At 49.9% G+C, this 22,793-nt stretch overlaps 3 protein-coding genes across 14 annotated transcripts in view; all 3 read left to right on the top strand.

Moving 5' to 3' along the window:
- The window catches only part of KMT2A (lysine methyltransferase 2A), an 82,896-nt gene extending 71,065 nt beyond the window's left edge, over positions 1-11,831 (top strand). For all 6 annotated transcript variants that reach the window (XM_084784218.1, XM_084784222.1, XM_084784217.1 and 3 more), the window contains 7 exons: positions 754-924; positions 2,424-2,498; positions 3,972-4,146; positions 4,307-4,414; positions 5,359-5,442; positions 6,060-6,189; positions 6,995-11,831. In XM_084784218.1, the coding sequence (XP_084640344.1) occupies positions 754-924; positions 2,424-2,498; positions 3,972-4,146; positions 4,307-4,414; positions 5,359-5,442; positions 6,060-6,189; positions 6,995-7,270 (1,019 nt within the window). In that variant the 3' untranslated portion in view covers positions 7,271-11,831. The remainder of the gene's footprint in view (positions 1-753; positions 925-2,423; positions 2,499-3,971; positions 4,147-4,306; positions 4,415-5,358; positions 5,443-6,059; positions 6,190-6,994) is intronic.
- Positions 11,832-12,204: 373 nt separating this feature from the next.
- On the top strand, positions 12,205-16,367 carry TTC36 (tetratricopeptide repeat domain 36). The gene is made up of 3 exons (XM_084784286.1): positions 12,205-12,471; positions 13,810-13,998; positions 16,034-16,367. The coding sequence occupies exons 1-3, from the start codon at positions 12,366-12,368 to the stop codon at positions 16,294-16,296; spliced, it is 558 nt and encodes a 185-aa protein (XP_084640412.1). The 5' UTR covers positions 12,205-12,365; the 3' UTR covers positions 16,297-16,367.
- Positions 16,368-16,449: 82 nt separating this feature from the next.
- Positions 16,450-21,956, top strand: TMEM25 (transmembrane protein 25). 7 transcript variants are annotated; one of them, XM_084784271.1, is made up of 9 exons: positions 16,450-16,576; positions 16,984-17,118; positions 17,354-17,665; positions 18,928-19,218; positions 19,417-19,548; positions 19,857-19,887; positions 20,059-20,159; positions 20,299-20,385; positions 20,526-21,956. In XM_084784271.1, exons 2-9 carry the CDS (start codon positions 17,049-17,051, stop codon positions 20,597-20,599), a joined length of 1,098 nt encoding a protein of 365 aa, XP_084640397.1. In that variant the 5' UTR covers positions 16,450-16,576; positions 16,984-17,048; the 3' UTR covers positions 20,600-21,956. The 7 variants fall into 7 exon arrangements, with proteins under 7 accessions (XP_084640397.1, XP_084640394.1, XP_084640395.1 ...); XM_084784268.1 differs by having other exon boundaries at positions 16,488-16,576; positions 17,022-17,118; XM_084784269.1 differs by having other exon boundaries at positions 16,504-16,576; positions 17,025-17,118.
- Positions 21,957-22,793: the final 837 nt, after the last annotated feature.

Raw genomic sequence — 22,793 nt, 5'->3', positions numbered from 1 at the left:
TGCCCCTGAGCTGCACTGGGCTTGGGGTAGCAGCAACACTGGAGAAGCGAAGGCAGGCTGCATGGTCTGCATGGTGGGTTCCAGGCCAGGCAGGGCTACACAGTGAGACCTTATCTCAAGGGGGGCAGTCAATAGTAACACTCATCTCAGTGGAGTTGTGAGGTCACATAAGATAATCTGAGTGACGGCCCTAGAAGAGTATCTGAGACATGATCAGTGATTCCCATAGAGTAAAGGGGATTTTTGTTTGACTTGGTCTTGACCCTGTTGTGAGCAGTTATGTATGGGAGAAAAAAGTCACATTAGCTTACCAGAAACTCTGCTACAAAAAATGTAAATAAACTACACACACACACACACACACACACACACACACACACACACACACACACACTTACCACCGTTTTAGTACTCAGTAGCTGTGACCCAGGACAAGGTCTCTGAGCCTTCTTCGTCGTGTCCTCAGAAGTGGAGGTGAAGCATGCAGAGCAAGTGGTTCTCAACCTTCCTAATGCTGCAGCCTCTGCAGTTCTCATGTTGTGAGGACCCCTACCATAACATGATTTTCATTGCTACTTTATAACTGTCATTTTGCTACTGTTGTAACTTGTAACGCAAATATCTGTGTTTTCTGATGGTCTTAGGTGACTCCTGAGAAAGAGTTGTTTGAACCACTGATTTAGAGTGTTCTGTGCATAGCACTTGATGCACATTGGCTTTAACGAATTCTTTGGCCCTTGTTTTCCATCGCAGAACCTAAAACAGCGGAAGAAGAGGAGAGCAGTTTCAGCTCTCCACTGATGCTTTGGCTCCAGCAAGAACAAAAGAGGAAGGAAAGCATTGCTGAGAAAAAGCCCAAGAAAGGACTTGTTTTTGAAATTTCAAGTGACGATGGCTTTCAGATCTGTGCGGAAAGTATTGAAGGTGAGTGGACTTGTTAGGTTAACGGTTTCCATCAGGCCGCCTGCTGCAGCCACTGCTCTGTTCGGGAGAAGCTTGCCTTGTTGAAGAACCTGCTGTCACTGTTGAGAAGCGCTAAGAGCTGTAGGTTGTATGGCACGCTTAGCAAAGCTGCCCTCTCCAGTTTATCGCCTGCCACCTCCTGCACACCTGCCACCTCCCGAGCACCTGTGGCACCATCTCTTCCCTGTGGGCTGGAGCTCACTAGTGCTGTCTGTACTCCCTGCCTCAAGCAAAGGGTTTTTGAACCCAGGAATTTGATCAAGACCAGCCTTGCCAACGCAGTAAGACAGTCTAAATTAAATAAAGAATTTGAAAGTATGAATCCTAAACGGGGGGGGGGGGGGGGGCAGTCTTTTAATCCAGCACTCGTGAGGCAGAAGCAGGTGATTCTCTCTGTGAGTTGGAGACCAGCCTGGTGTACAAAGCAAGTCCAGGACAACCAGGGCTACACAGAGAAACCCTGTTTCCAACAAAACAAAACAAAAACAAAGCATGAGTCCTAAAAGTACACTGATAAGCATGTGTGAAAATGCAGCAAGGCTGGTGTGAGCCAAGCATAGTGGAGAAGGCGTAACCCAGCACTCCAGATGCGCAGCCAAGATCACACACTCAGGGCCAGTTTCAGCAACCTGGTGAATTCTAAACCAGCCTGGGCTAAAGTGTGAAACCTTGTCTCTATTAAAAATAAAAGAAGGGTGCTAGAGAGATGGCTCAGCTGATCACACTGTCTGCTCTTCCAGGGGTCCTAAATTCAATCCCCAGCAACCACATGGTGGTTCACAACCACTGGAATCTGATGCCCTCTTCTGGCATGCAGGTGTATATGTAGATGGAGCACTCATACCTAACATAAATTAATAAAATCTTTAAAAAAAAAAAAAAAATAGAGCCGGGCATGGTGGTACTAGGCTGTAATCCCAGCTCTCTGGAGGCAGAGGCAGGTGGATCACTATGAGTTTGAGGCCAGCCTGGTCTACAAACTGAGTCAGGACAGCCAGGGCTACACAGAGAAACCCTGTCTTGAAAAAACAAAAACAAAAAAATAAAAGGAGATCATAATGAGCCCTGTTCTCCTGTAATTAACAGGGTCTCGCTATATAGCCTTCACTGGCCTGGAGCTCACTGGGTAGACCAGACTGAGCTCAAACTCACAGAGATCCATTGGCTTCTGCCTCCGGAGAGATGAGAATAAAGGCAGACACCACCGTACCCATCCCTACTTAACCTTTAAAAACATTTAATTTTAAGGTAAGGTCAGCAAGCCATGTGAATACTCTGGGGATTCAGAAAGCACAGTGGCCCTGCTGTTGTGGCCTGTGGTAAAGAGAAGGCTGTACAGGGTGCCTGGCTGCCTCTCACTTGTTGAATTGGCTCCACACCAGTGACCATGCACACTGATGGCAGTGACACGTGGCACCACAAGTTCTCTCCCGCCTCCAGTTTCCTTGTTTCCTTTTCAGATGCGTGGAAGTCACTGACAGATAAAGTCCAGGAAGCCCGATCAAATGCGCGCCTGAAGCAGCTCTCGTTCGCAGGTAATGGCTGGTGCTGTCATTTTGCTACAGCCTCCAAATAGTCTGGCAACTTATTAGTGTAAGTCACAGCGTCTAAAAAAATAAAAACTTTAAATAAGACATAATTTACAGCTTTAGTATATACTTTATACATCATCCAGTTTGCCCATTTAACATACAATTCAGTGTATTCACAATTGTGTGTTACTGTCGTATGACCTACTCCCCACTCCTAACCCTGCCACCTATGGGCTTCCTTGTTTGGATATTTCATATATGTGAAAATGTGAAATCCTAATCTGTGACTGTCTTCTTTCACTGTGCATTTTCAAGGTTCCTTTTTGTTGTTGTTTATTTTGTTTTGTTTTGTTTTGGTTTTTTTGAGACAAGGTTTCTCTGTGTAGCCTTGGCTGTCCTGGACTCACTTTGTAGACCAGGCTGGCCTCGAACTCTCAGAGATCAGCCTGCCTCTGCCTCCCGAGTGCTGGGATTAAAGGCATGCGCCACCACCGCCTGGGCCAAGGTTCCTTTCTACACTGGGGTGTGTAGCCCAGTGGTTACCCTTGCGTCCCATCCCTAGCACTACAGTAGCAGGGTTTCATTTCTAAGTGTGCCACAACATAAACTTGGTGTTTATTGGAATTGTATATGATCCTAGTACACGCACAATCCTAAAATAGAGATCTTATCCACAATAAACACATTTATTCTGTCTGTATCTAACAATAATGCCAGAATTTTTTTTACAGTATTAAGGACTAAACCTAGGATGTCACATATACAGGCAAGTACTCTATGTAGCCATAATCAGATGCCCTGAGAAGTAATATTTTAGTTGCAATGTCATGTACTTAATAAAAATGTATAGATGAGCTAGCTGTTCGCTGTTTCTTTTCTTTAAAAATACTTTTCAGGGGCCAGGTGTGGTGGCGCACACCTTTAATCTCAGCACTACGGAGGCAGAGGCAGAGGCAGAGGCAGGTGGATCTCTATGAGTTCGAGGTTAGCCTGGTCAATGAAGTGAGTCCAGGACAGCCAGGGCTACAGAAAAACCCTCTCTCAAGAAAACAAAATAAACCCGAAACTTTTCAGTACCATCCATGCCAACAGACTTATAAACATGTTTTCATAAAATAAAGAGAAAATCTGAATGCTTATCCCATCAAGACTGAGGAAAACAAAGCCACTGTGAAGCATATTGCTCCATATTACCTATAAAATGCCAGCACACTAGCTGTGTGACCCGGGGCGTCTGACACACACACACTTTCTTACTAAGAAAGGCTGGTGGCCATTGTGAGCAGGAAATGAAAAGGCACACAGAAGGCAGGCCAGAGTTTGGTGTGAGCTGTTTACAGTAAGCACCCATCCCTACTGATGGATGTATCTGGTGTGTTTGCAGTAGCATTCTAATGCTAATTTCTAAATATCCGATGTCCCTGACTTGTGGGTAGCCTCTGGCTGTGCAGCTTACTCCAGGTGCCTTTCCTGCAGGTGTGAGTGGCTTGAGGATGCTGGGCATTCTCCACGACGCAGTTGTGTTCCTGATTGAGCAGCTGTCTGGTGCCAAGCACTGTCGGAATTATAAATTCCGCTTCCACAAACCGGAAGAGGCCAATGAACCGCCCTTGAACCCTCATGGCTCAGCCAGGGCTGAGGTCCACCTGAGGTAAGTTCCATTCTGCTTTGTGAGAATTTTGGGGTCCTGACTTGGTTATTGAATGACAGTTCTCATCCCACTTACCTTCTGAGATCTTCAGTAATGGCACCACCTTTATTCCTTTATTAGAGCGTCCCTCTAAAAACAAACTTTAATCTTTTGGCTCCAGGAAGTCAGCGTTTGACATGTTTAACTTCCTGGCTTCTAAACATCGACAGCCTCCTGAATACAGCCCTAATGACGAGGAAGAGGAAGAGGTCCAGCTGAAGTCGGCTCGGTGAGTCATGGCCAGTCACCGGACACCTCACACTCCTTCAGCTCCTGCGTGTAATGCACGCTAGACTGCCCTTCCAGTGGGCTGTGGAGTGGGACAGTCGATAATAGTCGGAAATTTGTTAGTGATCTTGGAGCTCTCTCAGCTGTGCATGTGCCGCTCGCCCGCAAGCCCAGTCCTCGGAATAGATGCAGGAGGATCTCAAGCTTGAGATCATCCCCAGCTACATCTGAGCTTAAGTTGGAAGCCAGCCTGGGCTACAGGAGAGCCGGTCTCAAAATAAAAATAAAAAAACAAGCCGGGCATGGTGGCGCATGCCTTTAATCCCAGCACTCAGGAGGCAGAGGCAGACGGATCGCTGTGAGTTCAAGGCCAGCCTGGTCTACAAAGCGAGTCCAGGACAGCCAAGGCTACACAGAGAACCCTGTCTCAAAAAACAAAATAAATAAATAAAATAAAATAAAACAAAAGAAAACTCCTCTTTTCACCCCAGTGCTTCAGGGTACTGTCTGATGGGGTGGCGACTCTGTGACATTTGGAAGACTGAGGCATAGTTTGCCCTGTAGCAGCAAAGGTGATGGGGAGCAAAAAGAATGTGAAATAGAAGAAATTTAAATAACTCTAAGATGCATGTTTTCTTTAGCAGTAAGCTATTCCTGTGATACCATTATCCTATATTAATAGGGAGTTAATCAGCATGGGCACGTGCCTGTGGTCCCAGCACCCTGGAGGCTGAGGTAGGAGTGTTACTTCAAGTTTGAGGCTAGCCTGGGCCACAAAGACCTCGTCTCAAGAAAGCTCAAGATGATTCAGATGTGGTGACTTCTGGGACAGGGACCGGGAAAGTCTGAGGTAGTCTTAGTTGTGTCCGAGCAAGTGTACTCACTCCACGGGAGACCTCAGTTTGCCGCTCAACACTGAGTTCATGACAGCATTCTTCTCCTTAGGAGGGCAACAAGCATGGATCTGCCAATGCCCATGCGCTTCCGGCACCTAAAGAAGACTTCGAAGGAGGCAGTTGGTGTCTACAGGTAGGGCTGCAGTTGCAGAGTTTCAGAGGACTGATATTTCCTACAAGGTGGACCAACTACTAGAGTGACATCTCTCCTACAGTCACTGGGGTTTTAGTGGGTGTATTGACTCTGACTTGTCACGCCCCTGCAGCTCTTGGTGCCAAACAGAACTTAACGTTTAAGCTGCTGCTTCGAATGGCTACAGCGTGGAGACTTACCAGTACAGTTAACACATGAGATAGGGCCAGAGCTTCCTCTCCCAGGTGTCGGTCTCTAATGGGAAACCAGCAGACTTTCTTCACCTGTTCACACAATTAATTCATTGGAAAGTTTTGTGGCTGGGTGTTTGGAGAGATGGCTTCACCGTTAAGAGCACTAGCTGTTCTTGCGAAGGACCTAGGTTTGGTTCCTAGCACCCACATGGTGGCTCACAACCGTCTGTAACCACAGTTCCATGGAACCCAGTGCTCTCTTCTGACCTCCACGGGCAGCATGCATGTATGTATGTGGCACACATACATGTCTATGCATGTATATGCAGGCAAAACACTCATACACATGAAAATAAATAAATCTAAAAAAACGTTTCAAATGTTTAAAAGGAAATTTGTGTCTGTTCTGTGTCCATGGTCTAGGTCTCCCATCCATGGTCGGGGTCTTTTCTGTAAGAGAAACATCGATGCGGGTGAGATGGTGATTGAGTATGCAGGCAATGTCATCCGCTCCATCCAGACTGACAAGCGAGAGAAGTACTACGACAGCAAGGTGAGTGCTAAGGCTCACACCCCAGCTTCTCTCTTACTGTAGAAAGGGGCCATCGGCTCTTAGCATGCTTCTTGAATCCAAAAGAAATAATAACATGCTTTCACTTCAGAGGCGAGTGGCTGCTGCTGCTGTTTGGGGGCGTGGGTTCAGTCCACAAAAACCTTATGAAACACATTGTGCATCTCCGTACTTTGTGATGAGCCCTATAAGTATTCTGAGCTCCTAAGGATTAGTAAATAAGGTGTTCTTTGTGATTGGTAAGGTCTGTAGATCCCAGGATCTACTATGACATTAACAGTCTTCCTCTACTCTAGCACATGTAATCTAGACACTGCCCCTCAAAGCATGTTAAAAAATAGGTACCCAGAGAAATTGGTAAGTTTGGCTCCTTTGAGGCATGGAAAATGTTCTTAAACCAGAGCGTTGATAAGTTCAGCCAGGTACGGTGATGCCATACCTGTCATCCCAATACTTGAGCTAGCCTGGGAAGCCTCAGATTCAAGGCCAACCTGGTCTACATAAGGAAGTCCTGTCTCAAAACTAAGATGGTTCAGTGGGTTGCCAACCCTGATTACCTGAAGTATATCCCCAGCACTCATGTGGTAAGGAGGGACCTGATTCCTGAGAGTTAGCCTCTCATCGCCACCCATGTCCCATAGCACGTAAAAGAAAGAGTAAGCTCAGGGCTGGGAATGTGGCGCAATAGTAGAGTGTTTGCCTATATAGCATGTGTAAGACTTTAGATCTTATTCAATACATTAATATGTAAATAAAATGATTCCTTTTTTTTCCCTTACACATGCAGGGCATCGGTTGCTACATGTTCCGAATTGATGACTCGGAGGTAGTGGATGCCACCATGCATGGAAACGCTGCACGCTTCATCAATCACTCTTGTGAGCCTAACTGCTACTCCCGGGTCATCAATATTGATGGGCAGAAGCACATTGTCATCTTCGCCATGCGTAAGATCTACCGGGGAGAGGAGCTCACCTATGACTACAAGTTCCCTATTGAGGATGCCAGCAACAAGCTCCCCTGCAACTGTGGCGCCAAGAAATGCCGGAAGTTCCTGAACTGAAGCTGCTCGTCTTCCCATGATGGAGTACCAGGACCCAGGGCACCCAGAGCCATGCTGAAGGACATCCAGCAGCCAGGAGCTCCAGGATTGAGCAGGCAGTTGAGGGTCTTCTTGCTAAGCACCCTAGTGCCCCACGTGTACATCATGTGATCATAGTCTTGGAGAGAGGGGTCTCAGGGAAAAGATCCACAGTTGGCTTTCTCCTGGGGTCTCTCTGGTTGTTGTTAAACGTGGGAAATGGGTTCCTGGGAGATTTGTCTGGAAGAAACATGTAGAGGGTAACTTACAGTGGAGATGGGGTCTGAGCGTATCCTCAGCAGTTTGTCATCCTCGCCATAACCCTCTCCCAAGCCCTAGAAGAGACGGGTCAGACAAGACCCCATATACAGGGCTGGTGGGATACCTGCTAGTTTGCCAGTGAGGCCTGGCCTGTGGCCATCTGTTAAACAAACAGATGGCCTGGTGGTTTTCCCTACTCTCTGCCCATTTAAGAGTTCACTTTGGTTGGGAGACGGGTTTCCTAGCACCTCTGGTGTCAAAAGGCTGTCTTGGGGTTGTGCCAATTAATTACCAAACATTGAGCCTGTGGCTGTAAGTGGGAGTGTTACCCTGTGAGCCTTACCACAGCCAGTGACCTTTCTTGACGATAGGAGCGGCTCCCTCTCCATCCCTTCCATCCCTTCTCTTTATTCCCTTTTCCCTTCCTCCATCCTTCATCTGCTGCTTTCCCATTCTTTTTTCTGGGTAGCAGGGCACGCCTCCCTACTCAAGGAGGGTATAGGAAGTGCCTACAGAAAGTCCCTGAGCCTGTAAGCACTCCAGGTGGGGAAGTGGACAGGAGCCACTGGCCATAACCAGACAGAATTTGGAGATCTTGTAAAGCTCCATTGAGAGTTTTAAAGAGATAAGTATAGCAAGATTTTTTTTAAACCAAGAGGCTAAAGATTACTTAAGTAGTCGGAGTACAATAACCAGGACAGCTCCAGCCCCTTCCGAGGACATGCCTACTTTTCCCTTTCTTGGACATAGGAAGATGAGTTTCTAAATGGTCAGTGTCCAGCTGCAAGAACACTAATCAGATTTCAAGGCCCCAGACTTGGGGGACTAGAGCATGTGTGCTGAGTGCCCTCTGCAGCCTGGGTGCAGCCTGTGGCTGAGCAGATCTAATGACACTACTGCCCTGATTGCTCCTTAGGATATGGACAAACAGCAACAAATGTTTCTCTCTTCCCCCAGGATAGTGTCTTGAACCTGTTAAATTAAGTCATTGGATTTTACTCTGTTCTGTTTACAGTTTACTATTTAAGGTTTTATAGATGTAAATATATTTTGTATATTTTTCTATGCGAAGCACTTCATAGGGAGAAGCACTTATGACAAGGCTATTTTTTAAACCGTGGTATTATCCTAATTTAAAAGATCGGTTTTTAATGATTTTTTTATTTTCATAGGATGAAGTTAGAGAAATTATTCATCTGTCCACACAAAGCCTGGTTTTTTTCTGCCCAGCTTCCCCCTGGAAGGTGTACTTTCTGTTGTTTCATGTGTAGCTCGTTCGTGCCCATTGACACAATGTTCCCCGTGTCTGCTCTTTACTGTAATGGAGAAGGAAGGTCACCCGCTCCATTAGGCCACTGCCCTCATTGGCCAAGGAATGAGGTTTCAGTACCTTGGCACACCAGTTTCTCTTCCTCTTTGCTGCACTGCCCCTCCTCTCGCCTCTGGATCAGCTCCAGAATGCCGAGCAGCGTGCTCCAGTTCCCTCACCTTTCTCCTTCAGAGTTAGCAGCCAACACGTTGGAAGCTTGACATCCCCGTCTGCCTCATTGACCCTCTCCTTTCCTTCTCTGCCCACCACGTCCTTGTACATGCAGAGAACCCACTGACCACCTCTGCCCCCCCCCCCCAGGGGTGGCGGCATATTGAACCTGAAGCACAGTATGACCACTCACGATCAAGCAGATCTCTGCACCCGTCACGAGGTTTCAGGGTAGCGTAGTCCGAGTGGAGGGCGGGGCACCCTTTCTCTTATGGAAGTCAGCAAAGCAATATGATGCAGCCCAGAACTCTGCCAGGACTCGTGGCTCTGCTGTGCCTTCCGTCTTGGGCTCCCTTTTCTTCCGTGACCTTAAGAACTTTGTCTGGTGGCTTTGCTGGAACATTGTCACTGTTTCCACTGTTGTGTGGGAAGCCCAGCACTGTGGCCAGGATGGCAGAGATGTCCTTGTCATCATGGAGAAGTGCCAGCAGGGGACTGGGGAAAGCACTCTACCCAGGCCTCACCTCCCGCCCTCCTTTGCCCATGAACAAGATGCAGTGGCCCGAGGGGTTCCACTAGTGTCTGGTTTCTTTCTTATTGCACTGTGTGAGGTTTTTTTGTAAATCCTTGTATTCCTATTTTTTCTTAATGAAAAAAATTTAAGCTGCATTTGTTACTGAAACGATTAATGCACTGATGGGTCATGCATTCATCTTGAGAGAGACCCAAAGGCCAGTCAGAGGGTGGGGGAAACTCAGCTAACAGACCTAGTTACTGCCCTGCTAGGCTATGCTGTACTGTGAGCCCCGTCCTCATCCTCTTTCTACAACCCCAATCCCTAAGGACAGGGGGAGCCCACCTTTCCTCCTCCTGCCAGCTGCAGATGGTTTGCCTTGCCTTCCCAACCACTGTCCACCACAGAAACAAGAAACCCCTCTTTCAGTTCAGCCTCGAGTCCATTGCCAAAATTCAAGCATACCTGCCAGCAACTTGGGGGATAAGCCAGAGTCCCCACTAGAGGGAAGGAAGGCAACAAATCAAAGGCATGGCTGTCTCCAAAACACGGCTGACTTCATCTTGAAAGTGACCAAGAGAACCTCCACCCAGAAGTGCAGGTTGAGGACTTGCGCTGGGTCATTCCCAAGAATCCCCTGAGGGGCAGCCCACATGCCCAGGACTGACAGCTGTGGACCTCGTAGGTTCTCAGAGAGCCAGCTCACTTCGGCTTTGCTGCTAGAACCTGTTGTGGCTGCATTTTCTGGTGGCCAGTGACAACTGTGTAGCCAGAATAGCTGCATGGCGCTGACCCTTTGGCTGGAACTTGGTCCCTGGGCTCCTTTGCTGCCCACCATGTCCAGCACAGCCCCCCCACTGTTTTTAGACCAATCACAATTAAGGAGGAAGCCCTGGCACTTCTTAGGTTTTCAACTCAAACTCCTTTGCCAGGACCCAGCTCACCTCTGTCAACACCAACACCCCCACCCTACCCTACCCCCGGCCAATCCAATGAGCACCATGCAGCAACCTTGATTTAAAAAGAAAAAGAAAAAAAAAACTAAAAAATGAAAAAAAAAACACATTAAAAAATCTTTTAATGAATGTATCTTTCTAAAGGACTGACGCTCAATCAAATACCTGAAAATACTAAAGGTCAGAGCCTCATCAGATGTTAACTTTTGTTGGATTTGGGATTCTTTTTCATAGAAACCAAGTTGTTTTTTGTTGTTGTTGTTGTTGTTGTTTTTAAGGAAAAGCGGGTCATTGCAAAGGGCTGGGTGTAATTTTACGTTTCCTTTCCTTCATTTTAAAGCAATACAAAGTTATTGAGCAGATAGTTTTGTGCCGAATCATGAATACCAGTCAAGTCTCACACTCAGAAAACTTGCAACCCTTTTTGTTTGTTTGTTTGTTTTGGCTTTCAAATAAATATAAATATATATATAGGAACTACTATAGGAATGCACCGTTGTAACAAAGCCTAGCTCAGTCATGGCTTTTACGTCTCTTAACACTATAGATAAGGATTGTGTTACAGTTGCTAGTCGAGGCAGGAAAATGTCAGGCTCCTGGTGCCTCTGATTCCTAACGGAAACCCCAAACCACAAAGGGATAACCGATCCCAGTCCCCAAGATCAGAGTGCAATGCAGAGATGGTGTCACCTGGTTCTTCCTGCCTGTGAACGTGCCAGTCGGTACCTGTACTCCTCGTTTCTCTACTTCCGGTTATGAATGTTCGGGTTACCACCTGCATTTAGGGGAAATTGTGTTCTGTGCTTTCTGGTATCTTGTTCTGAGGTACACTAGTTCTGTCTTTCAACCAAGAAAATAGACTTGTGGTGTTTCTTTTCTTGAGCTTTTAACAGTCTCCTTAGCAAATACAGGTAGTTAAATAATTGTTTCAAGAGCTGAACAATGACAAGCTTCATTTCTAGAGTAACATTTCTCAACAGCTGTATCATGTATAACGGATCTTTTGGGGTTTTTTGTTTTGTTTTGTTTCCCTTTTTTTTTTTTTCCTTGTGTTCTTCCAAGCTTCTGGTTAGAGACAAATGGGGGGGAAAAGGAAAATGTGTCTAAAGTCCATCAGTGTTAACTCCCTGAGACAGGGATGAAGGAAAAAATACTTTAATAGTTCAAAAAATAATAATGCTGAAAGCTCTCTACGAAAGACTGAATGTAAAAGTAAAAAGTGTACATAGTTGTAAAAACAAAAAAGGAGTTTTTAAACATGTTTATTTTCTATGCACTTTTTTTTATTTAAGTGATAGTTTAATTAATAAACATGTCAAGTTTATTGCTGCACTCGGCTGAGCTTCCTTTTGGCCTTGGTGGAGGTGGGGAAGGGAGGAGTTGGGAATGGGTTACCCAGGGCCTCCCAACCCCCCCCCCCCCCCCCCATCTTTAAGATGGAATCATGCAGCTGCTTCCCTTGCCGGGAGTCACAGGTGTCCAGGACCTCAAAGCTTCTGCATAGAGGGTCTTCACTACTGTCTACCTCCTCTAATAGGTTAAGTAGTGGTTTTTAAACAGACTAATATAAAATGAAAGCCTATTGGTCCCTTCCATGATCCACTCCACCTTAAGGCTGAAGCAGGGTATGTTTATTCTGTGTTGGGGGTGGGGGTTCAGTTGAGAAATGCTGAAAAGCCACCAGGCCAGGTCATTAACCCTGACCACTGAGGCTGAACCAAGGATTGGAAGACACCCTCCCTACTTAGGGGCCGGTCCCAAACAACCTCCTCCATTCACAGCAGCTGCGAGCTGGAGGCTCCACCCCGTCCCCACCATCTTCCCTTATACCCTGAGTTACTGTTTGGGACTTTGGAGCTGAGCACCATGGGGACTCCAAATGACCAGGCGGTGCTCCAGGCCATCTTCAACCCTGATGCTCCATTTGGAGACGTCGTTGGGGACCTGGGAGAAGCAGAGACCGCTGATGAAGGTAAGCCTTTAGCATTGATTGGCATCTAGCTCCCATAGGCTAGCTGACAGCCCCCTAAGGTCCCGCAGGACATGGTGAGGCTGCACCCCTCGTTCCCCCCCCTAGCAGGTTATGTCAGATTGAAGTCAGAGAGCTCCTCTGAATTTTAGTGCATGGGTCAGGCCTTGGCAGGAGTCACTCTGCCAAGGGAAGGCTGGCCGGACTTTGTCTCAGTCATTCAGCCTCATACTCTAAACCACTAAGTTCCCATTAACCCAAGCTTAACTGTGATGACTGACTCAAACGGATGTCAGATCTTTGACATCAGGGATGTCACACATACCTTCCCCACCCCCTAGCAAGGATGGAAGGCAAACAGAATGGCATTGTGGTAGCTCAGTTGGCCCATCTTGACATAGCAGGCAGAGCCTCGTTTGTCAAGCACTATTATAAGCCAGATGCTGAGCTAGATCTTCCAGAGGAACAGTGTGACCCATGGCCTGATGATGATGTTTGGGGGCTTTGCTTCTGCAGGCAGGCGTGAAACTTACGGCTGAGAAGAACTGAAGGACAGATTTGGAGTGGTTTTTCACAACCTGGGGTGGTTATGGTGGTGTTTGTGTCAGAAGCCGTGTGTAAAGTCAAAATGAGGCGAGGCCAGAGGGCTCAAACCTGAGGCTGTGGTGTAGAGCAAGGTGCCGGAGCATGAAAGGGGAGTTGTCCAGTCTCTCTTTCTCTCCTTCCCTCTCTGGTTTTCAAGACGGTTTCTCTGTATAGCCTTAGCTATCCTGGAACTCACTCTAGACCAAGCGGGCCTCAAACTCAAGAGATCTGCCTGCCACAGAGGCAGGCAGATCCCTGGGAGTTCGAGGCCAGCCTGGTCTACAAAGCTAGCCCAGGACAGCCAAGGCTAACACAGAGAGACTCTGTCTCAAAAAACCAAAAGAAAAAAAAGAGAGATCTGCCTGCCTCCCGAGTGCTGGGATTAAAGGGGTGCACCACCAGGGCAGCCTTTTCTCAGGTCTTTTAGCCAGTGCTCATCCCCAGGGTTACATTGTTGTAGTTGTTTTGTTTTTTGTTTTTTCGAGACTCTGTTTCTGTGTGTAGCCTTGGCTGTCCTGGACTCACTTTGTAGACCAGGCTGGCCTTGAACTCATAGCCTCTGCCTCCCGAGTGCCTCCCACTGCCGGGCTCACTGACCTCCCCAGCTACTTAGATCCCTCCATGACCCTGCAAGTCACCTCTGCTGTGACTCACACCTAGTCAGCTTTGGTTCAGGTATAATGCCAAAACCCACCGTGGCTTTTCATTTCCTTTCCTGAGTACACTTGTTCCCACCTCATTTCTTCCCTGGTGCAGATGGAGTCTTCCCTCAAGCACAGTTGGAGCAGTCCAAGGCCCTGGAGGTGCAGGGAGTGAGGGCAGCTGAAGCTGGGGACCTCCACACAGCCCTGCAGAAGTTTGCTGAAGCCATTTCCCTGCTACCCGAGAGAGCCTCGGCCTACAACAACCGGGCCCAAGCCCGGCGGCTCCAGGGGGATGTGGCAGGTGAGGGGAAGACATCAAAGCCTCTACGGAAAGGACACATCCCATGAAGGGCAGAGCTGAGTTGTTTCTGGGCAGAGAGCAGAGGAGCAGAGACACTGGCACCTGTGTTCTTACCTGTAAGATCCAAGACGGTGTGGGTTCTCCTAGCTTCAGGAGACTAGTATGAGAATCAGGAGGCCGTATTCTGCTCATGAATTTAAGGAACAGTTAATAAGAGCCTTTAGGAGGCAGTAGGCTAAAAGTAGAGGGCACAAGGATAAACCATTTATATAGCAGTTACTGTGGACCCAGCATTATGCACTCAGCTAGGCCAGAGTAACAATCCTCAGGACCACCCCAAAAAGTATGTGTTATCATTCCATTTTAGAGATGAAGGAAGCACACAGAGGTTGAGGAGCTCCTCTGTCCCCCACCCTCCATCCTCCATCTCAGGCGGTGGGGCTCTAAATCCAGGGCTCCCCAGGGAGCTCATAATCAGGTACAGCACCCTAACCCCCCCCCCAATCTCTAGGGGCCTAGAAAGCATGCCTAGCACCAGGAGCTTCAGATCTCCTGGCTGGCTGGAGCAGGCCCTGTGGGAAGAGGGGAGGCTGAACCCTGAAGAGGTGGACAGAGACCCACGGGTGACAAAATAAAAGTGTTAGATTGAGAAGGTGGTTTTGGTGGCACACGCCTTTAATCCCAGCACTCGGGAGGCAGAAGCAGGCAGATCACTGTGAGTTCAAGGCCAGCCTGGTCTACAAAGTGAATCCAGGACAGCCAAGGCTACACAGAGAGACCCTATCTCAGAAAACTAAAAAGAGAAGGGGGGGAGAGAGAGAGAGAGAAGGTGGTTGTCACTCAGGGATTTGGCCTGGGTAAGGAAAGTAAACCGGATCAAACCTGATATATTCAGGTTTCTATAGCTGGCATGGGGAGCATGGGCCAGAGGGAACAGTGCTAGGGGTGGAGGCCAGGTAAATACAAAGTGTAAGCCAGAGGCCTGGTAGCAAACCACGTGGTAGATAGGACTAGTTGGAGGGGTGTGTTCCTAGAACATAAACTAGAGTGTTTGTACCCCATCCCGATGGCAGTAGAAGATACCCCAAGAGTTCCTTTTGCAGGCTTGTCCGCTATAATAGGCTGTTGGTGACAACCTACAGACGGAAAGGCCAGAGAAGTGCAGCGGTGACTCCCCGGGTAGAGGCTTGGATTCCCCGTGACTAGCTGTGCGTGCAGTCTGGGTAGGGGGGGTAGGGAACTCGGTTTCCTGAACCACAACCACTGAGAAACCTCAGCCCTTCTCCAGGTGGGTGCTGCTGCCACGCAACGCAAGGGTCCTGGCAGCCTCTTGAGGGCACGAGAGATTACGGAGTGAAGCCGAGTCCAAAGAAAGCAACTGGTAGACAGACCTCTAAGCTAGTTGTCTGCGGGTTCCAGGCTGAGTTCTGAGACTCAAGCCAAGTAAGCTCCTCTGAGAATCACAAAAATAAAACAGTGCAGCCAGCTCTGGCTCCACAGCCTTCTTCCAATGAAACTAGATACACGGTAGTGAAGACCAGGGAGATAATGAAGGAGAAAATGGGAAGGGCGCTGCTTTCATCAGCTTTGGAAAAGAGGAGACTGACTTCACCGCAGGAAACAGTTGTGTAGCTAACGATAGGTTTTTGAACTGTAGGAGCCAGAGTGGGCCACCAGGCATATAGTAGGTATAGGCTACTTGTGTGAACTACAGCTATTTGGCAGTTGGCAGATTCACTCACATAGTGACTAAATCCTCTAAGGCAACATTCACGTTTGGGTGCATCTGTGGTAGAACACACCAGGAACAAGGCCAGGGCAAACCTTGGACTTTGATCTCAGCTCTGCCCTTGGCCAGCCCCCAAGCCTTTCGACCCTTCATCTTCGTGTTAGGAATAATAATCTCGTCGTTGCTCAAAAGTCTGCTGCAGGAAGGCGGCTTGTGAATGGTGGGGATTGGCTGCTCCGCGAGTGGGCTGGGGCTGGGATGTCCGCACCCCGGCTGACCCCGCGCCCTCTCCCTGTCGGCCCGCAGGCGCCTTGGAGGACTTGGAGCGCGCGGTGACGTTGAGCGGCGGCCGGGGTCGCGCCGCCCGCCAGAGCTTCGTGCAGCGCGGGCTGCTGGCGCGATTTCAGGGCCGTGATGACGACGCCCGCAGGGACTTCGAGCAGGCGGCACGACTGGGCAGCCCGTTCGCGCGGCGCCAGCTGGTGCTGCTCAATCCGTATGCCGCGCTGTGCAACCGCATGCTGGCGGACATGATGGGGCAGCTGCGCGCTCCTACAAACGGGCGCTGAGCGCGGCCGGCGGGATGAAGGAGAGGGGAACCCTGACCCAACCGGGACCCAATAAAACTTCCGGGACTCGCCGACTGCGTCTGCTTTGTGTCGGCTAGCTCACTAGCCAGCCTCAGAGTGGGGACCCCGGAGCGGGCGGGACAGGGCGGGGCTGGAGCGGCCACCTGCGCGTGCTCGGGCAACGATTGGTCCTGCCTGGCGTGGGCCCCGCCCTTGCAGCGGACTGCGGTGCGTTGCTGTCCTGAGCAATTGCTGGGGCGCTGCTCCAGGAGGGAGCTAGGTGAGCTGCCTCGAAAGCGGGATGCTCCAGCAACCCCCAGGATCCGCGATGCTCTCTTGCTAGGCCGAGGTCTACCTGAGCCACTGAGACTAGGAAAGGGGTGCACGGCGAGAGATGGGAGGGAGAGCCAAGGCTTCCCAGCAAGGAGGGAACCGGGTCAGGAGAAGGACGATTCCTTGGGGGAAGGGGAAGGGCACGTGGACCGGCTGTGTGTGTGTCTGTATGTCTCTGTGTGTCTGTGCGTGTGTCTGTGATGGTCTGCTGGTGGTAGGTCATCTACTGTCAAGTGCTGGCTTCTGTGTGTGCTCCAAGGTCTCTTCCTTTGAGTGTTGCTGATTGAGCCTGTTCGAGCCTGTATCTTGGCCATTGTGGGCCAGGCTATATCAATGCACGGTAAATTCTTGCAGGAATTGCTAGGCCTACCTGGCTGGTACCTTTCTCTCAGCAGCCTGGAGGCCAGTCCCTGATCACCATGGAATTGCCTCTAAGCCAAGCCACCCTCCGGCACACACTGCTGCTCCTGCCAGCCCTCTTGAGTTCAGGTACTCCCCTGTTCATCCTTTGGCCAAACATTTAAGGGGCCAGAGCCCTCCTTGCTCGCATTTCCTCTCAAGACACAGACTCCAGGTTCCTCTATCCCCTCTTCCCTACCACGGGTCCATCCAGGCCCTGGTGAGAGAAGCCAGCTGCCTTGTCTTTTGGCCTGCTGCCTCTCTGTAACTGGACCTCACCATGGTCTCTCCAAGCCCCTCCCAGAAGCTGTCTGCTGTGTTCCAGGTCAAGGGGAGCTGGCACCACAAATTGATGGTCAGACCTGGGCTGAGAGAGCACTTCGGGAGAATGAGCGCCATGCCTTCACCTGTCGGGTGGCAGGGGGTTCTGCTACTCCCCGGTTAGCCTGGTACCTGGATGGACAGCTACAGGAGGCCACCACCTCAAGACTGCTGAGTGTGGGCGGGGACGCCTTCTCTGGAGGTACCAGCACTTTCACTGTCACTGCCCAGCGGGCCCAGCATGAGCTGAACTGTTCCCTGCAGGACCCAGGGAGTGGCCGGTCAGCCAATGCCTCTGTGATCCTCAATGTGCAATGTAAGTGTGTCCCTGAGGCGGGCAGGGAGAGGCATTCCTGGACCCCCAGCAAAACAATTTCTGAGTTTTGTGTGTTTGGTTTTGAGACAGTCTTACTATGTAGCCTAGGCTGGCCTCAAACTTGCATGCCTCCTGCCTCAGCCTCCCCGGTGATGAGATTACTGGCATGTGTTGACACATTTAACTTTAACAGAGCATTCACAAACATTAAGCACTTAGCTTACTTTACCATCATTGATCTTATGAGGGGGTTTCTATTTTCATCTCTATTTTACAAATGAGATAGTGAGGCACAAACAGGCTAAGGCAGTCTGCCCAAAGTCTGTCTGTTTGGCTTTCTACTCTTTTTTTTTTTTCCCCCTCCCTTCCCTTGGCTTTTGGAGGCAGAGCAGTAGCCCTGTGTAGCCCTGACTGTCCTGGAACTCAGCCTGGGAACTCACAGAGTTCTGCCTGCCTGCCTCTGGCTCACTTATGATTAAAGGCATGTACCACCACACCTGGCTCTACTCCTTTTTATTTGTATACTTTGAGACATTTTTTTCAAGTTTATTAAGTAGCCAAGACTGACTTTGAACTTCTGACCTTCCTGCTTCTGCCTCCCTAGTGCTGAGCTCACAGGCATGCGCCACTATGCCTGTTTTGTGTGGTTTGAGGGCTGAACCCAGGACTTTGTACATGGTAGGCAAGCACTCTACTAGCTGAGCTACATCCCCAGCCCAGATTTTTTGTTTTGTTTTTGTCTCTCTGTGTTAGCCTTGGCTATCCTTGACTTGCTTTGTAGACCAGGCTGGCCTAGAACTCACAGTGATCCGCCTGTCTCTGCCTCCCTAGTGGTGGGATTAAAGGCGTGCGCCACCATGCCCACCTTCTAGGCCAGATTTTTAATTTACAGATTCTTGCTTATATATATATATGAGTGGCCCCAAACTGGAAATCCCCCTGCCTCCAATTCCAGAATACTGATATTACAGGCATGTATCTCATGTATCAGCACACCTGGTTTTATGCTTTGTTAGGTATTAACCCCAGTGCTTTGGACATGGTAGGCAAGTACTCTACTGATTGAGCCACCCCCACCCCCACCCCCAGTCCCTGGCTTTCTACTCTTAGTCACTGTGAATTGATAATGCACCAGCAGGCTCAGCTGCCTATTCTTACTATTCTGAGGAGAGGCCCAGGCCCTCGCTCCCACCCACATTTGGGGGGAAAGGGCCAGACTGAAGGGTTGTAACAAAATTGTATTATTCTCTGCTCTGCTCAAGTTAAACCAGAGATTGCGCAGGTCGGAGCCAAGTACCAGGAAGGTCAGGGCCCAGGCCTTCTGGTTGTCCTGTTTGCCCTGGTGCGGGCCAACCCACCTGCCAATGTCACCTGGATTGACCAGGATGGGCCAGTGACCGTCAATGCTTCTGACTTCCTGGTGCTGGATGCTCAGAATTATCCCTGGCTCACCAACCACACCGTGCAGCTGCAGCTGCGCAGTTTGGCACACAACCTCTCAGTGGTGGCCACCAATGACGTGGGTGTCACCAGTGCCTCACTTCCAGCTCCAGGTGAGTAGCCGGCCTGACAAACCCTCAGGTGGGTGCAGTGGTCCTGGAGTGGAAAGGGAGGACTTGTTGTCCTGAGGGTGGGTCTCATGGGTGAGTCTTCCCTAGCCACCCTGGGCAAGGAGAGAGCAGTTGGACCTATGGCATGTCAGGGTTGGGGGTACTGGCCCACGTGGAAACTAACCAGTGGACAATCTGCAGGGCTCCTGGCCACCCGAGTAGAAGTGCCACTGCTGGGCATCGTTGTGGCTGGAGGGCTTGCCTTGGGCACTCTAGTGGGGTTCAGTACCTTGGTGGCCTGCCTGGTCTGCAGGAAAGAGAAGAAAACCAAAGGTAGGGCCAGAGGCAATGGAGGCTGAGGGTGGTGGAAGAGTAACAGTCAAGTTGGGGGATGAGCAACAAAGGTGACAGGGAGAGGTGGGCAGAGCAGAGCCAGCCCTTGCTGACATTTGGCAGAGCACTTGCAGGGAGTGGCTGTGGGTGAGCCCGCATGCTTTGCGGGCAGCAAAGGCAGGTACTGGAAAGCTGTCTCTGGTTCCAGGGCCAGGACTGGGCATTTGAGAGACACTTGGCTCAAGGGTCTTGAGTCTGAAAGCATGGGAGGTGACACTGACTCTGTGAAATGGCTTCTCTGTCCTCAGGTCCCTCCCGGCGTCCATCCCTGATATCTAGGTAATGCTTCCTGGGGCTGAGCAGATGGGCTAAACTACACTGCAAGGAAGTAGACTTTAGATGAAAGGACAGGTGGTGACCTGGGGCTTCTGGGAGGTCTGGATTGAGTCTCAAAGCAGACTGCATGCCTGCGGCTCCCAGACTCTGTCTTAGCCTTTGTCTGTCCTCTAGTGACTCCAATAACCTGAAACTGAATAATGTGCGCTTGCCGCGGGAGAACATGTCCCTCCCGTCCAACCTTCAGCTCAATGACCTCACTCCAGATCTCAGAGGTATGTCTGGGACGGATTCTGTCCCTGCGCTTAATATTCAGGACTTCTAAGAAAGAGAGATGCTAGCTGGTGCTTAGGAGAACACCTGTCCCATTAGGCAAAGCCTTGCCCTGGGCACCACCCCCTTTGTTACCCACAGGGAAAGCCACAGAGCGGCCAATGGCTCAGCATAGCAGCCGTCCAGAGCTTCTAGAAGCAGAGGCAGGTGGCCTCCTCACCAGCCGAGGTACTAAGCAGAGACCTGTTCTTCTCCCCCTACCTCCTCTTCCCACCCCTCCGCTTATACCCAATGCCCCTGAGTGCTGGGAGCAGAGTGGGCTCCCCAGGCTCAGAGAACCACAGTTACTAAGCATCTCTGACCTGCAGGCTTCATCCGTCTCCCAATGTTGGGCTACATCTACCGAGTGTCCAGCGTAAGCAGTGATGAGATCTGGCTCTGAGCCTGAGGATGAGGCGTGAGGTCCAGGTGGCCCATGGGCTCCCCGGAGTTCCCACCCCAATGCCTCCTTCAAGCTTTCTTCTGCCTGGCCATGTGCAACCATGAAGAAGCCATGCCACTGCCACCTGGCCCTCCTGGTGGGGGTGCCCTCTGGGTCATGCATGTGTATTCCATTGCACCCTAAACCTGCAGGGCATGGGTACCCTTGGCAAGACCATCGGCCAGAACTAAGCCCCTTACGCTCACTCCGTTTGGGCCTCTGCATGTAATAACCTGGCCCAGGCAGATGGAATCTGGCCAGCTGTGCACAGATGTCACCCAACATCTAAGAGATGAGTCTACTATATGTCCCACACTAGGACCCTCGGTACCTCATGCAGTAGACAGAGGGGTGCCTATGTGGGGGAGCAGGAGGGTCCCTGCACAGCTCAGATGTCCTTCCTATGCTATGCAGCTCTGTTCCCTCAGGGAAATCTTAGCCCCCTGCTAACTGTATAGAACCAAACTGCCCTTTGCTCAGGAACCAGCCCCTGCCCAGGGACCTGGCCAAGCACAAATTCGTCCCTTTTGCTGCGTATCTTTCTGCCCTCTTGTCCCCACCTCCTCTTGGGCATCACAGGTCATACACTAGACCTTCTTCACTGGGCATCAGACGGCCATTGGCTGGGCCTCCAGATGCCAGCCTTTGGGGTCAGCACAAAAGGAGCAGAAAGAGGTGACAAGTCCGCTGGCTTCCAGGACAGCATGTAGCTATGCATTTTTTTTTTTTTTGTACAAATGTTCACACTTTAAGCACATTCCCCAGGAAAGAGGAGGGGCCCAGGGCCTTCTTGGGGTCCCTATGTTTGGCCTTCAGCAACTCACTGTGTTGTTTTGAGCACTCAGGGTGGATGGACCCCCGCTCTGCATGTCTCCCCCACCATGCAGCTGCCCCGCCCTGCTCTTCAGGGGACGGTCAGCGGGCATGTAGCTCAGCAGTGCCAGAAGCTTTACGGGGGACAGAGAAAGGGGAAGTCCACAGAGCTCCAAAGAGCTAAGAATACTTTCCAAAAAGCATCAGGAAAATGATTGGGGAACAGAGCACAGAGTATATTTTCCCTTCTTGGTATCTTGTTTTGTAATTTTTCTCATTGGTTAGAACAGGACTGCACGCCTTTAATCCCAGCACTTGGGAGGCAGAGGCAGGCAGATCACTGTGAGTTTGAGGCCAGCCTGGTCTACAAAGCAAGTCCAGGACAGCCAGGGATACACAGAAAAACCCTGTCTTGAAAAGTCAAAAAAAAAAAAAAAAAAAAAAAAGAACAGGGCTGCACACTTCAAGCTACTTTGACTGAATAAATATGTTTCTTCAAAATTTATTTTTTGTGTTTGTTTTTTAAAACAGGGACTCATAGCCAGGCGGTGGTGGTGCATGCCTTTAATCCCAGCACTCAGGAGGCAGAGGCAGGTGGGTCACTGTGAGTTCAAGGCCAGCCTGGTCTACAAAGTGAGTCCAAGACAGTCAAGGCTACACAGAGAAACCCTGTCTTGGGGAAAAAAAAAAAAGAAGAACAACAACAACAGGGACTCATGTAGTCTAGGCTAGCCTTGAATTCAGTATTGGACAGAGCAAATGAGGAGTTCTGATCCTTCTGCCTCCTCCACCCAAGTGCTGAGATTACAGCCTGCTCCACCACCCTGGCTTTCCAAATTTAAAATGAACTCCACTCCCTCTTTTTTGTTGTTGTTGTTGTTGTTGTGCTGGTAATGGAAGCCAGGCCTGGTGTGTGCCACACAAGTGCTTTGCCAATGCATAAATGGTAGCTTTTCCCGTCTCTTCCCTTTCCCCTTTCTTCCCTTCTTTCTCTTCCTCCTCCTTCCTTCTTCCCCCCTTTTCTTCTTCTCCTCCTCCTCCTCCTCGATACGGAGCACTTCACAAATTGCCATGCCATCCCTGGGTAGGGGCCATGCCAATCTTCTCTGTATTAAATGACAGTTTTCAATCACACAGCAAGCACCTGTGTGCCTAGCAGGATCAGCAGTTCAGCATCTATTAGTTTAGTGTGGAACATCAACTACCCTAAGAGCTGTGGCCACCGTGGTCTGTCCCCTGAAAACCTAATGGAGCACCTGAGCTCCTGTCGCAGCACACCGCCCCTCGTGAGGTAAATACTAATGCTAATATGAGATGGCAGAGCACCTGGCCACGTGTCAGA

The sequence above is a fragment of the Acomys minous genome (assembly GCF_964271855.1).
Source record: "Acomys minous genome assembly, chromosome: 5".
Classification (NCBI taxonomy): Eukaryota; Metazoa; Chordata; class Mammalia; order Rodentia; family Muridae; genus Acomys; species Acomys minous.
This window is presented reverse-complemented; position numbering and strand designations above follow the sequence as displayed.